Source organism: Pollicipes pollicipes, unplaced genomic scaffold (assembly GCF_011947565.3).
Source record: "Pollicipes pollicipes isolate AB1234 unplaced genomic scaffold, Ppol_2.1 Scaffold_4881;HRSCAF=5763_pilon_pilon_pilon, whole genome shotgun sequence".
NCBI lineage: Eukaryota > Metazoa > Arthropoda > Thecostraca > Pollicipedomorpha > Pollicipedidae > Pollicipes > Pollicipes pollicipes.
The window spans coordinates 59,407,904-59,421,391 of NW_023596576.1; the positions used below are offsets into that span (position 1 = coordinate 59,407,904).

The 13,488-nt window shown below is 60.5% G+C and overlaps 1 protein-coding gene and 1 pseudogene across 1 annotated transcript; one reads left to right on the forward strand and one right to left on the reverse strand.

The window, feature by feature from the left end:
* Nucleotides 1-81: 81 nt before the first annotated feature.
* On the reverse strand, nucleotides 82-13,001 carry LOC119101300 (ras GTPase-activating-like protein IQGAP1). Its single transcript, XM_037224592.1, has 15 exons — nucleotides 12,890-13,001; nucleotides 10,708-10,821; nucleotides 10,336-10,422; nucleotides 9,453-9,679; nucleotides 8,423-8,635; nucleotides 7,724-7,949; nucleotides 6,656-6,820; nucleotides 6,212-6,391; nucleotides 5,495-5,618; nucleotides 4,901-5,015; nucleotides 4,237-4,428; nucleotides 3,725-3,881; nucleotides 3,067-3,300; nucleotides 1,646-1,753; nucleotides 82-1,013 (listed from the first exon to the last, which is right to left on the reverse strand). Exons 2-15 carry the CDS (start codon nucleotides 10,795-10,797, stop codon nucleotides 891-893), a joined length of 2,241 nt encoding a protein of 746 aa, XP_037080487.1. The 5' UTR covers nucleotides 10,798-10,821; nucleotides 12,890-13,001; the 3' UTR covers nucleotides 82-890.
* Nucleotides 12,071-12,252, forward strand: LOC119101866 (uncharacterized; annotated as a pseudogene).
* Nucleotides 13,002-13,488: the final 487 nt, after the last annotated feature.

A 13,488-nucleotide genomic window follows, 5' to 3' on the forward strand; every position in this document is an offset into this window, starting at 1 on the left:
TGTATATTCGGGGGCGGTCTGGTTTTATCGCCCGATGAAAAGTCCCGAAATACGGCTGCGGTCCGCATGTATTCACACCATTAATCCAGAGGGCGACGCACAAGGAGCCCAGTGTGTTGCGTGCTGGCACGCGCGCCGTCGCGGAGCACCCGGCCGGACACCACACGGCCTCAACAGCCCGCCGGGTCTGCAGCGCGCCCCGTGCCCCGCCCCACCACGTCACCGGTAAAATGTGCAGCGGCGCGCGTTCCCTGCGGCCGCTGACCAAACAGGCACTACGCAAACGTGGTCCCTCGACGATCACAGCTAACTGATTGTCTGATTGTTAGCGCAGGCTACGTCCTCGGCCTGGGCCGCGCCAAGGGCTACGTTAACTATACCCCATTACAGGCAGTTAATTACAAAACTTAATTACGGTACGGCCACATGAAGGTCCAGGCGAAGTGAACGAGTGCCACGATGGCACAAACGTTTGCGCCACGCATGTGCATCGATTGCCACGTAGGAAGCGCCTAATTAGCTGGGTCCCGCCGTTCTCGACCAGCTGTAAAACGAGGGGCGATGCCCTCTGAATCAGTTATTGCATTACCGGACTGTAAACTATAAAAAAAGAAACAGAGCTGGAAGACACTAGCTAAAGCATTGCAGGAGAGCACACCAAGGAGAGCACACCAGCGCGCACACGATACAGCCTCTACGTAAAATGTTCTGTCAGCGCCAACAAAGCGCGAACGAAGCAGCTGCTAAGCACACCACGAGCCGCGAGACGCCGAGGCGAACGTGTCGGCGTCCGGCGCCGCGCCGCTCCGTTCCCGACACCGCCTCAGGCGTTGCGCCGAGCGCCGACAGCCGTCGGGACCGCTCGGCCGACCCAGCGCACCGGGGCCAGTTCACTTCTTGCCCTTGCTGTAGAACTTGCTGTTCAGGAGGAAGATAAGCAGGTTGACGTTGATCCGAACCCTCCCGAACATGTCCATGACGGAGACGCCGTCGTACTGCAGATGCAGCAGCTCCTGGGGGCGCGGGAAGGGGTGTCACGGCGCGCGCTTCAACACGGGGCTTTCGAGCTGCTCGTTAGGGACACCCATAAGTCATCAGCAACCAAGGACTCTAGGGCGTAACGACATACGCGGGCCAGCTGAAACGAGACGATTTTGTATCGTCGATTTTCTTGAGCGTATTTTTTCTGTAACTAGCACTGCAGCGTGCACATGTGAAAAGCTTCAGTCGACTACGGTCATTGCTTTGTACTGAACAGCAATGATAAACAGTCTTGCCGCGGAGCCCCACCGCTCACATACGAGCAAATCACGCATTCAACAGGTGAATAATGCGGCGCGTTCCAGCATATAAACTACGCATTCAACAGGTGCCAGATACCCTGAATTCCAAGGAGTAATACAGTCGTAGCACAGGTGCAGCACATCGTATATTCATGGGGCACTCGAACATTTATGGGGTACAGACGTCACTGGCCACGGCCGTCTGCTATGAGGAGGGTTGATTGACGGTGTCGTATGACGTCAACGACCGCACAAAATGCATCACTGGCCGGAGTACAGCACGTGTGCGGCTATGTATGAACGCGGCAGGTGCTAAGTGCGGCCGTTAGACCAGTGACGGCGGCGGCAGGTGGGGACGGTACCTGCAGGCTGATCTCCACCCGCTCCAGCTGCACGCCCAGCAGCTTGGCGTTCACCTGGAACAGGCCCTCGGCCGCCAGCGGCGAGATCTCGAACTGCACGCCCTTCAGCTGGGGAGCGGAGGCGCGCGCCGTCAACGGCCGGCGGCGGACGGACTGCTCTTGGCGAGCCCCACACCGCCGCTTACCGGCCGGCCACCCGGGGAGACAGGTGACACGGCGACACAACGACGCCGACGTGGCGGCACACCGCCAGCTCCAGGCTGGGCGGCGTGCGATCGGCCCCGATCACACCGTACAGCAACGGCAGGCCCGGCGTTACGCCCGCAGGCGGGATCATCGGCTCGGTTCGTGGCTGCGGTCCACAACACCGAACCCGGCGTCCAGCACGTGGTCCAGCACTGCACGCGTTGCTATGTACACACTATTGACCGCAGCGAGGCGGCGATTGTCCGGTGGAGTTCTGAGGCACGGACCGGGAGCGATGCTCTATTGACCCACGGCAGGCGCCGGCGGGGAGTTCGTGACCGTCATGGAAAGGCCGGCGGTTGACGTGACCAAGGCCGCGCGGAATTAACACTCCCATTAGAGGTCACGGGATTCCCTAACTGGGAAGCGCGGTGCCGCCCACTGCCCCGTCCGACCGATGGCCGCGGGCTAACATGATATACGGGGCCACACCAGTGAGCGGTGCCGCCCCTTTTTTAGTTGAAATGCTCACATACTAAAAACGTCCTATTCGGATATCAGAATTGTTGCATGCTCTGCTAAGTTGCATTCGGATTAATTTATGGTGTCTTATATATGTTTGGGTCGAAAGCACATCAAGGCAAGAATTTGTTCCATTTCAAACACCACATGTGTAAATGCTACAGCTGAAAAGTCGCTTTGCAGCTCGCACGCAGCAAGTTGCACTTTCTTCCGATTCCCGTGGCACGACTCCTCTCTGACAGTGGTCCGACCCTACGGGGCCAACAGTCCTGTCCGCTGTGCTGTCTTCAACATGGACCCTGTGGCGGCGCGGTACAGGCGACCGCGGGGAACCGCCGCTGCGGCGCAGCATCACTGTCGCACCGTCACGGCGCAGCGACCTGCGGCTCGCAGCACAGTGCAGAATCGTCACCGCTGTCCTGGATAAGCTTAAGTTGAAAAGCTTCTTGCATGGATCACAACTGCGTCCTCATTAAAAAAAAACATGATGTCAGTGTTCAGGGGCGCGAAATGACCATTGTAGTCGACGCATCCTAAAACACCAATAAACAATAAAATCAGTATTGGCGGGGGAAGGGGCAGGGGTGCAGTTTTTATTCAGTGGGAGGGAAGAGGGGGGGGGGGGGAACGTCGGCCCCCGCAACTTGGGCTTCAGCCCCACCCTCCAACTTGGGCTTCAGCCCCTCAACAACTCGGCTGTGCGGAGTACCCACCTCAGCCGGCTGCATGCCGTCGATGTTGAGCAGCACGCCCTTCTCCTTGAGCCGGGCGGCCGTGTAGCGCAGCGGCGCCGCCGCCTTGGCCTTGTGGCGGCCGGCGCGCCGCCGCCCCGTCGCCATGCCTTGCAGGCACGTGGCCAGATACTGGGTGTAGTACGAGGCCTGCTCCTGGTAGAAGGTGCGCTTCTTGTCCAGCGACGAGATGGTGCGCCGCAGCTTCACCAGCTCCTGCGGGGCGCGGCGGCGGTTCCAGTACGGCCGCCGGTCCGGCCGGCCCCGCTGGCCGCCGCGCGCTAGCCAGGGCGCCGCGTGACGCCACCGCCTTCAGCGCTCGCCGACCCGGCTGGGGTCATTTGTACACTTGAAATGATAGCCATCTTGCGGGCAACGTGCTATGTTAACACGGCCATGCCGAAACTGATCACACCTCTGGGACACGACCGCGGAGCCAGCAGGGCCTGTTACCGTCAGACTGAAGCCAGTCACAAGCGGGCAGCACCTACGAACACGAGAACCTGAGCGCAGGACTCCAGCGACTCGAGCGCATCAGCCGACGTTTGAGCGCGATGATTTGAGAGCGCTAGTGATCAGGTTGGTGACGGCCTAGTTCCGCCGCTGACCACCGAGCCAGCGGCCGACGGTGACCCCTGACCTGGCGCCGCTGCTGCCGGTGGCGCCTCTGGTGGACGATGTCGGCGGCCACGGCGTCGAGCAGCGCCCGGTAGCCGTCGTCGCGGTGCACCACGCCCGCGCGCTCCAGCAGCCGCAGCCGCTCCAGCAGCGCGTCCTTGGCCTCCTCCAGCGTGGCGCTGCGGCGGGACGGCACGGCATCACGCGGGGCCCGCCGCCGGCCGACGCCCGGACCGCCCGGGGCGGGGCGCGCCGGGCACCGGTACACGGCCGGGGCAGGACCGCAGGAGACGGCAGAGCGCTAGGCCCGTTGCGGACAGGATGGAAAACGATGACGTCATCCCAGCAACGTATACAGCTGATGATGGTACCCCCTCCCCTCCCCCACATCCCAGCACAAAAAAGTATCAGACAGAAGTGCAATCTTGAAGCATGGATCATCACGCACCACAAATCGACAAGAAACAAGCGTCCTCGCTGACACCCAGAAGGGCCGCACTCCGACTCGCCCCGCCGGCGCGGCGCGGCGCTCACCAGGGCTGCGCCAGGAACGAGTTGTTCCTGTGGAGTCGCTGGTCGCCGTGGCGGCGTTTCTCGGCCTGTCCGCGCGCCTGCAGCAGCTCGCGGTAGTGGCGCTCCTGGAGCGCGGTCGGCTCGACGCGCGCGCAGGCGCTCACGTCCGGGTCCTCCGTGCAGCGCATCACGTCCACCAGCAGCTGCTTACACCTGCCGCCACCAGCAGCCGCTGAGGCGGCACCACCACTGCCGGCCGACCAGTGCACAGCGCGGCGACGCCGAACAGCGGCAGTGGCGTCACAGCGCTGTGTCACGCAGCCGATGTGACACGCAACGGTGTCAGTGTGCCGCAGGCCACAGCAGTGCGCCACGCAGCCAGTGTAAGATATCTTCGCAGTACAAGCCGAGTCTCATTTCAGCGCGCTCCTGCGGTTCAGCCGAGGCCACAGAGTTTACACGTGGCTACACTCCGGAACTCCTGTCCTATATTTATACACATGCACACGTCGCACACCACACCGGCCGACATCCCGACCCAAGTGGCCAGCTCGGCAGCCGCCGCGGGTAGCCGTTACGCGCGCAATATGACCTTGATGCCGACGCGCCCTAAAATCCCAAATCATCATCATCAGCATCAGCGCCGCCGGGCGACGCGCTGGCCGTGCCCGCCGGCGCCACTCACTGCAGGAAGAGCTTGCCGGCGGTGAGCTGGGCCGCCTCGTCCGCTGGATCAACGCGCGCCTGCAGCGTCAGGCACACCTCGGCCCGCTCCGGGCTCGGGTGGTCCGGCTCCTCCCCTGCCGGACGCGGCGGCGGTCAGCTGGTGCGCCGAACACACCCCGTGCAGGGGCTCGGGTGGGAGATGGCCGACGGGACGGGACGAGGCACGTGTCATACGGCGACATTATCGTACTGCAGCTTGTTGTATAGGTCAAGGCGTCCAAGTCTTGGACAGAAGATTAGACCCGGTGGATTACTGAACAAATCTCTACAACACAGATGCTTTAAAATAGAGTGGTTTCTCCTGTTTACCATAAGCTCAGCTCCGCCGGAACAAAAAGTAAATATGTTATTTTGCCATCGGAAGAGGCAAAACAAAACAACGGGAGGCATTCTCGCTTTTCAACGGCATTATAATCGCGTGGGCTGTTGAAAAGCCAGGAGCCCTGAGCGACGAGAACCTTTACACGAGGCAGCCCATAGCTCGAACATTCCGTGCTTGGTCATCAGAATGACCCCGGCGCAGACCAACCTGGCCGTTGCGACCTTGACTGACCTAGCACGCCGTCCAGCGACGGCTGGTCCCCGAGCTCCTCCAGGATCTCGTGCAGCGGGTCACTCTTCGATGGCGCAACCACCGACTCGTACTCCATCAGCAGCCGGTGGGTCTCGCACAGCTCCTGCGCGGCCGCACTCGCACGTTACGTCTCACAGTGCCGATACACGGACCACGGAACAAGGGCCCGCGGCCCGAGGCCCGGCGTTGGCGCTACCGCCTCCCCTGCGGCAATCTCGGATCGGTCTACACGGTCAGGCGCTGGCAGCGAGCTCGCAGGGCTTCACCCAATATGATCCCACTTTGCCCGTCCGAGCTGATGGGTCACGACACGCTCGAGGCGTCGACATCCTTTGTTTCACTCCCAAAGCTACAGGAGAGGTTGCGCAGGTTTTCAAACCTATTTCCAGGTTCCGTAACGCGCACGCGGCTCAGCCAACTGGCGAAGCTCTCCGCTGCCTTTCGCAGTTTTTGCGGCCGACTGACCCAGGCCAATTCACATTAATGGTGGTCAATCAGTGTCACACAGCTCATACACCGTGATCCAAACCTCGTCGTCGCCCCAGACACGGAGGCGCCTCCCCCGCCCCACCGACGGGGAGGCGCAGCACCGCCGTGGGCCTCTCCCTCCCCCCGAGCGCGCCCAGCCGTCTCCCGCCCGAGAGACGGTGAAGATCGCCGTCGCCAGAGGCCGCTGACCGCGCTTTCCTCTTTCACCTGGGCGGTGATGTAGATGATTGGCTTGGCGATGAGCGTGGCTTCGGTGAACTCGTTGCGGCCGTAGTGCTGCTCCGGCTCGGCGATGGCGCAGCAGGCTTGCAGGAATAGCTTGAAGCGCTCGTGGGCGGCGATGATGAACGGGTTCAGCGCTTGCAAATGGCCGGCCTCCTCGCCGAACTGCCGGATGCCGCGAGGGCCGTAAGCGGGGGGGGGGGGGGGGGGGGGGGGAGGGCACCCACAGCGATACGGCCGCTCCTGGATCACAACGCTCAACACTACCTTGCGAATGGTAGCTGAGGTACATATTCCTTGATATCCTTCTTCAATATTATTTTCTCCGCAGTAACATGTTCCGAAAAAACTCAGAGGGCCTGTGAGTCTCGCACGTCCAGTCCCCCTCTAACGCCGTTCCGCCTTTCAGCAGACCGCACCGCCACCTACCCCCTTCTTGCTGGCGGCGAACTGCAGGATCTTGGCGATGCTGCCCAGGTTGCGGCGCTGGTCGGGCGTCATCGCCTGGTCCGCCGGCAGCGAGACGATGTCGAACGCGTCCGGCGCCACGATAGCCGAGTTGATAAAGCGATAGTACACCAGGTTGCCGACCACCTGCGAGGCGGCGGAGCGGGGCGTGGCAGGCGGGACACGTGCAGCGGATGTGACGCATGGCGGATATGTGCTGGATTTGATGCATAATTGTTGTCACATGTGACGGATGTGACGCATGACGAGTATGATGTGCTGAATTTGACGCATGATTGTTATGACGTGTGAGGGATGTGACGTGTGACTAATATGACGTGTGCCCGATGTGACGTGTGAGATGTGGCGTTTGACTGATGTGATGTATGGCGGATATGACGTGTGCCTGATGTGACGTGTGACGGATATGATGAGCTGAATTTGAAGTGCGATTGTTGTGACGTGTGACGTATGTGAGTGTGACAAATGTGACGTGTGACGGATGTAGCATGTGGGCACATGTGACGAGTGACGGATATGACGATGTGACGGATATGGCGAGTGACGGATGTGACGTTGTCGGATGACGTGTGACTGATGTGACGGCTGTGGCGTGCAGGACGCGTGTGGCGGACGTCGCCGGTGACGGGAGGCAAGAGACCACCTCCAACAGCTGCAGCTCGGCACGAGCCCAGAGCGTGAGCCATATTATGTCGTGCGGGTTCCCATAAGCCTTATATACACCCTGCGTACTGCTATTGCATACCGCGGGTGACGCGAGGACGTCTGGCACGACGCTTCTGCTCACAGCCATCGCGACGGCCAACAACTTCGGCCACGCTCATGTTCCGATCCTGCCTATTTACGCTTCGAGGAGCAGAGGTGGTTCAACCATTCAGCACCTGCAGGGAAACCGGCTGGCCCCCAGAAACGCAGGCAGAGCGCCGACGTGTCTCACCACGGTCGTTCTAGCCGGTGCCGCGTCGTGCTCAGCGCACACAACAGACCCGACACCGGCGACCTTCGCCGCCTTCCGACGCCGGCACCGACCTTGAGGATGTCCTTCTCGGGCGCGTCCGGGAACTTTTCGTGCAGCGCCCGCTTCAGCACCTTGGCCGAGTACAGCAGGCAGTAGGGCAGCTCGTCGACGGCGTTGAAGATCTCGTCCAGGAAGATGTTGCTGGCCTCCTTGAGGCAGTGGATGGCGCGGTTGAGGCGGCGCGCCACCTCGCCATGCTTCAACGCCTCCTCCTGGCTGACCGCGTACGGCAGGCCGCTGCCGGACAGCCGGGAGGGGTCAGCGATCGCCTCCACTGGGCTGGACCGATCGGCACCCAGCGCAGGACCCACGAGTGTGACAGAACTTTGGTTCTAGGAATCCCTACTCTATATAGCGCCTGTAATACGAGGCAATGTCCACACGAAAAGGTAGCATGCAAACCGAGATGGCTTGTTTTTCTCCGACGAAAAACAGTATTAAGTACCTAAAACTAAAAGAAGAAAAACACCAAAAGATACTGAAAAAGTAACTAAAACAACTAACACAGGCAGCTCAAACAGGAGGGGCACAGCCCACACCACCCGCAAATCCAAAGCGCCAAACGGCACCCCCTGCCAGTTAACACCAAGCACGAGCACAGGAACCGCTCGCTGCGGAGCACAGCTCTCGTGACAGAGCGGTGAGCAGCTCTCCTGGGCCGGACGGTGCCACCGCCGGCACCTGGCCGCGCCGCTGGGCGCGGGACTCACCAGGGCTGTCCGCTCTGCGCCTCCTGCTGGTTGACCCAGTGCCGGTAGATCTCGACCGGGTTGGTGTTGATGAGGAGCGTGCGGTCGCTGAGCACGCGCTCCACCAGCGGGCCGAGCACGGGCCGCAGCGGGTGGCGTCGGCTGTACTGCACGATCATGCGCACCACCATCGGGTTGCCGCTCACCACGTCCGAGAGCTGGTCCACGCGCGACCTGGCGGCCAGCGGCGCCCGTCGGACCGGCGCACACGCGCCACAGCCGGCGGCCGGCCCGTACTCCTCGGGCAGGGGAGGCTCGGCCGCGTGGACCCTCTCGCCAAACGATCGTGTGTCATTAGAACGGACGACGTAAGGAGCCGGGGCTTCCCAGAAAATAAAGCCGCGGGACGCGGAGAGTTCGCGATCATCCTTGCAGCACCAGCGCTCACGGATAGGCACGAGGAGGAGAGAATCGCATTCACGCTGTCTGATCCACGTGTCGCCAACCAAGAGCGACCAGGAGCGACGCCGGCAGGGCGATCTTAAGAGGAATATCGCCCAGCCACACACCACATGTCATGCAAACCTTAGAATTTCAAAACTGGCAATCGGCTTGGGCATCCATAGCGACCAAACATCTAGACAGCCCAGGGTAACATGAACACATCTCCCATATCTGCAGGTCTAGGTAACAGCCCCACCTTACCGGGCTGACCTGACAGCTCCAGCTTACCCGGCTGACCTGACAACACCAGCTCCCAGGCTACCTCCCAGGCTGCCCTGTCCATTGGACGCGACCTGGACAGACCAAACCTCAGCGGCTTCCGGTGCTAACATGACCCGCCTACCTCCCGTGACTGACCTGACCCTCCCAGCCTCCCCGGAATATTGTGACCTCGAGAGCTCCTGCGAGCTAGCCCGGTGCTAACCTGACCTACTCACCCCGTGACTGACGTGGTCCATCTACCTCCTGGTACCGACCAAACACTGCTAAACCCCCGTGGACTACCGTGACCTCCCGGTTCTGACCCGGCCTTGCTCCCGTCACTGACCTGACCTCCTCCTGGAGCGCGATGCGGAACAGGCTGACCAACAGGTACTCCTCGCGGTCGTTGGTGCCGTAGTTGAAGACGCTGGGCACCACGGACTCGAGGAAGCGGCCCGACTGGCCGGGCGGCAGCGCGAACACCAGCCGCGCCAGGTACGCCGGCCGCGTCTGCAGCTGGTAGAACAGCTGCTGGTACAGCGCCAGCCGGTCCCGGCTCTCGCGTGTCAGCGCCTGCCCGGGTCAGAGGCGCCGTCAGGGAACAGAACAGCGGTGTTTTGACGCGCTCATCAATGCGGTGAAATGCAGTTCGTCCAACAGTTTAGCGCTCACTAATACGGTCAGATGCGGCTCGTCTCACAGTCCAGCACTCACTCAAACGGTGAGATGCAGCTCGTCCCACAGTCTGGCCTAGGGTGATGCCATTCGCGCAACCAGAGAATGGGTGTTTACTACAACAGCCGTGTAAAAACCCTTGCGGATCGAGTGCAACTGCCATTAGCGAGCAGGAGTCCAGTTTACTGCTTGGAGATGACAAATACGAGAGCTCGACATTCCAGGACGAAAGACACGCCGTGATTGAAATAGACATCTAACCTTTTGAACACTGCATGCACATGAGCATTACAAACAGCTGGCGACAAAACCCGCGTGAAGCAATCTGCAGACACGACTCAACCGGCACGGGCTCAACGGCTGTGGCGTGCCACAGCGGACAGCTCAGATCGTCAGGAGACTGACGGCAGAGACGGGAGACCATGTCCTGTCCCCACTGAACGCATCATGAGCCTGGCCACGACGCCGCCACGAGAGGCGGCGCTGAGGCTGTCCGCCGCCAGCCTCCGGACTCGGTGACCGTTCGGCACCAATGACCCCGAGTGTCGGCTCACCTTGAGCCCCTGGCCGCGGGAGAGCGTCCCCAGCTTGTCGCCGCTCTTGTTCACGGCGTCCATCGTCTTGCTGTGCATCAGCACCTCCTAAAAAGCGTCGGGAGTGACGTGAGACCGGCGAAACACACCACAACATCCTGCACAGACACATCCAATATCCCGACCCAAGCCGGCTCTGGCCCAGCAGCCCGAGCCCAGCCGGCTCTGGCTTCAGTAGTCAAAACCCAGCCGGCTCTACCTTCGATAGCCCGAACCCAGCCGGCTCTGCCTTCAGTAGCCCGAACCCAGCCGGCTCTGGCCCAGCGGCCGAGCCCAGCCGGATCTGGCCGAGCAGCCTGAACCCCGTCGGCTCCGGCTTCAGCAGAGTCTCACCTGCAGTGTGATCCGATTTTTCACTAGCAGGCCGATCTTGACGTCGAGCGAGTCCAGGTCTCTCTCCAGCATCTGGTTCTTGCGAATCATTTGGGCCACGTCACCCTTCAATTTCTGCTCACGCATAAAAACGGGCGCCGTATTAGAACCAGCGCCACATGCATACCCCCTATAATAACGGTTAATTGTTTGTCATGGCATGCAAGGTTGGTCTCTTGCGGGTCGTCGATCGATCAGCTTGGTCCCAAGATCCCAAAGCTGGAGGTCCCAAGTGTCCGAGCAGCCCTGCTGGTGGTGTTCCGTGACAGGTGTCACTCACCGGACAACGCTGGCTTTACAAAGACGTGCGTGCGGCTGCAAGCACGGCCGCTACACCCGTGTGCGGCTTCGAGGGTCCCACGAACCGAGGGATTCCCCTCACCAGCGCCTCCACGCGGACGCGACAGTGGCGCCCCTCGGGTCCTTCGCACGCCTTGTGTGCCTCTCCTTCCCCCAACCCAGCAGAAGCCCGGCTGAGCTGGCGCCGCCACCTGACACGGGCCGCCTGTGGACCTCCGCCGTCCTGCGCCCCTTTCCTTGGGTCCAAGCCTCCCGCGCCGCCGGTGCGCTCGGCGGACGGCCTTACGCGACGGGGGAGGACGACGGGCAGCGGCGGCTTAGCGCCTCAATGGCTCTGGCTAGTCAAAAGCCGGTCTTAAGGTGATAGCCCAGGTGTCGAGGCAGGTGTGGGCCGTTTCGGAGCGCCGTCAAGGAGCATGACAAGGCCGGGAGGGCGCCGGCGGTCGGCCGCGCCTGCCCGCCGCTGTACGGTCTGTGCGCCAGGCGCCCGTCCCTGTGCTCCGGCCGTGGCGCAGCCGCCGACCGCCGCCAAACCACCGCCTTTGATCAGCGCTCAGATGCTCCCAAGTCCTTCAAGAGAGGTCGTGCACAAACAGAGCCCAAGTTTACGTTACGACAGTGTGCCCTGTCATCAGCTGGCTAAACGACCGCATTAGATCGCATGCCGCTTTCAGCCCACGGCCCACACCGTCCGCCGTGTCCCAAGCGCACTGTGGCGCCACCTCTGCGCAGCTGGTGGCTCCACCAGCACCGTGCGTACCCAATTCACGCTGCGCCGTCCGTCGTGGCAGCCCACCAGAGCATACGAAATGTTTTTTCTTCTTCTTTGGTTATACACCATATATATATATATATATATATATATATATATATATATATATATATATATATATATATGGTGCGTATTTACTTAACGTTCTTGCCCAATGTGTCACGTGATTTGTACGAGCTTTGTGCAGCGCGTGTTTATTGTAAATGACTTCCCACGTGGGACAGGCATATGTTTTTTTTCTGTTCCCAAGACTTATCAAAAATGTGCTTTTAAATACAAAATCTGCTCTTATCAGCTTGAAATACGACACGTCTCTGCACGGTGACCAGTATATCAAAATTATTTTTGAGCACTGGTGAGGTTTTTGAAGTTTGCTCCCGCCCTGCCGCGGGGCTGCCTGGCATTGCACTACAGCCGGGATCGACCCACTCAAAACCCATTTGGAAAGGAAGTTAGAAGATTGAAGGCTTTGTTGTTAAGTCAAAAGCTGCAGCACTGATATAAAAGAGGCCGCGTTTTCAATCGATAAATTCATATCACATTGTGGAGGGCCCCAAGCACTAGACCGTTAGCTGCCGTCAACACCAGTGTTTATTAAATGTGGTGTGTCAACAGTCCAGTTGTTGCTGCCGGCCTGTATGAATGACTGAATGAAACGAGAATCTCGCAACATCTAAGACGCTCTAACCCAGCATTTTTTAGGCAACAAGTGTATTGGACGAAAGTTTATCTAAATAAATTTCGTCGAAACCCAAACAGCACGGTTGTCATCCGGGCTATTAATATATTTTCTACCCACGATGGTTATCATCGGAGTAACATAAGCAGGGGTGTAGTTTTCTGTTCAGTTGCAAGGGACGCCAGACCGGAACTTTGAGCAAGTTGGCCAAAGCCGGCAGAACCCCGTTTGTTGACGTGTTTTGCGGTAAGTTATGTCACTTCTCACTGTTCAGCCCACCCCTCCCACTCAACTCCTTTTGTCCGCGGCCCTCCACCCCTAGACGTGCGGCCGGTCGCCGGGCGGTGGCCGGAGCCGTCCCGCCGCTCCCCGACGCCGGCCGGCATACTCGCCTGCAGCTGCACCTCCTCCTTGAAGTCGGAGCCCTGCACGTCCAGCAGGTGAACGAACTTCCTCAGCAGCGACACGTCCGGTCGGGAGGCGGCAGCCAGCTGACGGAACTCGTGCCGCAGGCGGAGGCGGCGCCACCAGCGCTGCAGGCGCACCACGCTCGCCTCCTGGCGGCGGCCGCGCGCAGACGCAGTCGCGTCAAGGCACCGCCGCGGGGCGGGGGAGGGGGGGGGGGGCAGGGCAAGGTACGGTAGGAGGCCGCTCTGACGGCTGCTGCCGTGCAGCGGGTTACACGGTCGCCGGGTGGGAATTAGAGGTCCATGCATCTAGATCGTCCGCGACGCTTTGCGGCAACTAAGGCACGCTCTTATGCATCAGTTCTGTCCGTTTTAGCAAACGAGATTATGTAACGGCTACTTTGATTATTCACGCCAACGGGAAAGACAAGAAACGTCGCCACGGGTCTGGAAACACAACAGAGTAGTGCAATGAGGCGGCATTCCTCAACACTGCTTTACATCGCGCGAAGCAATTACCGAGGCGACAACACTTCGCGCCTCTGAACTCGGCACCCACCACCCTCACCCCTCCCACCACTCAC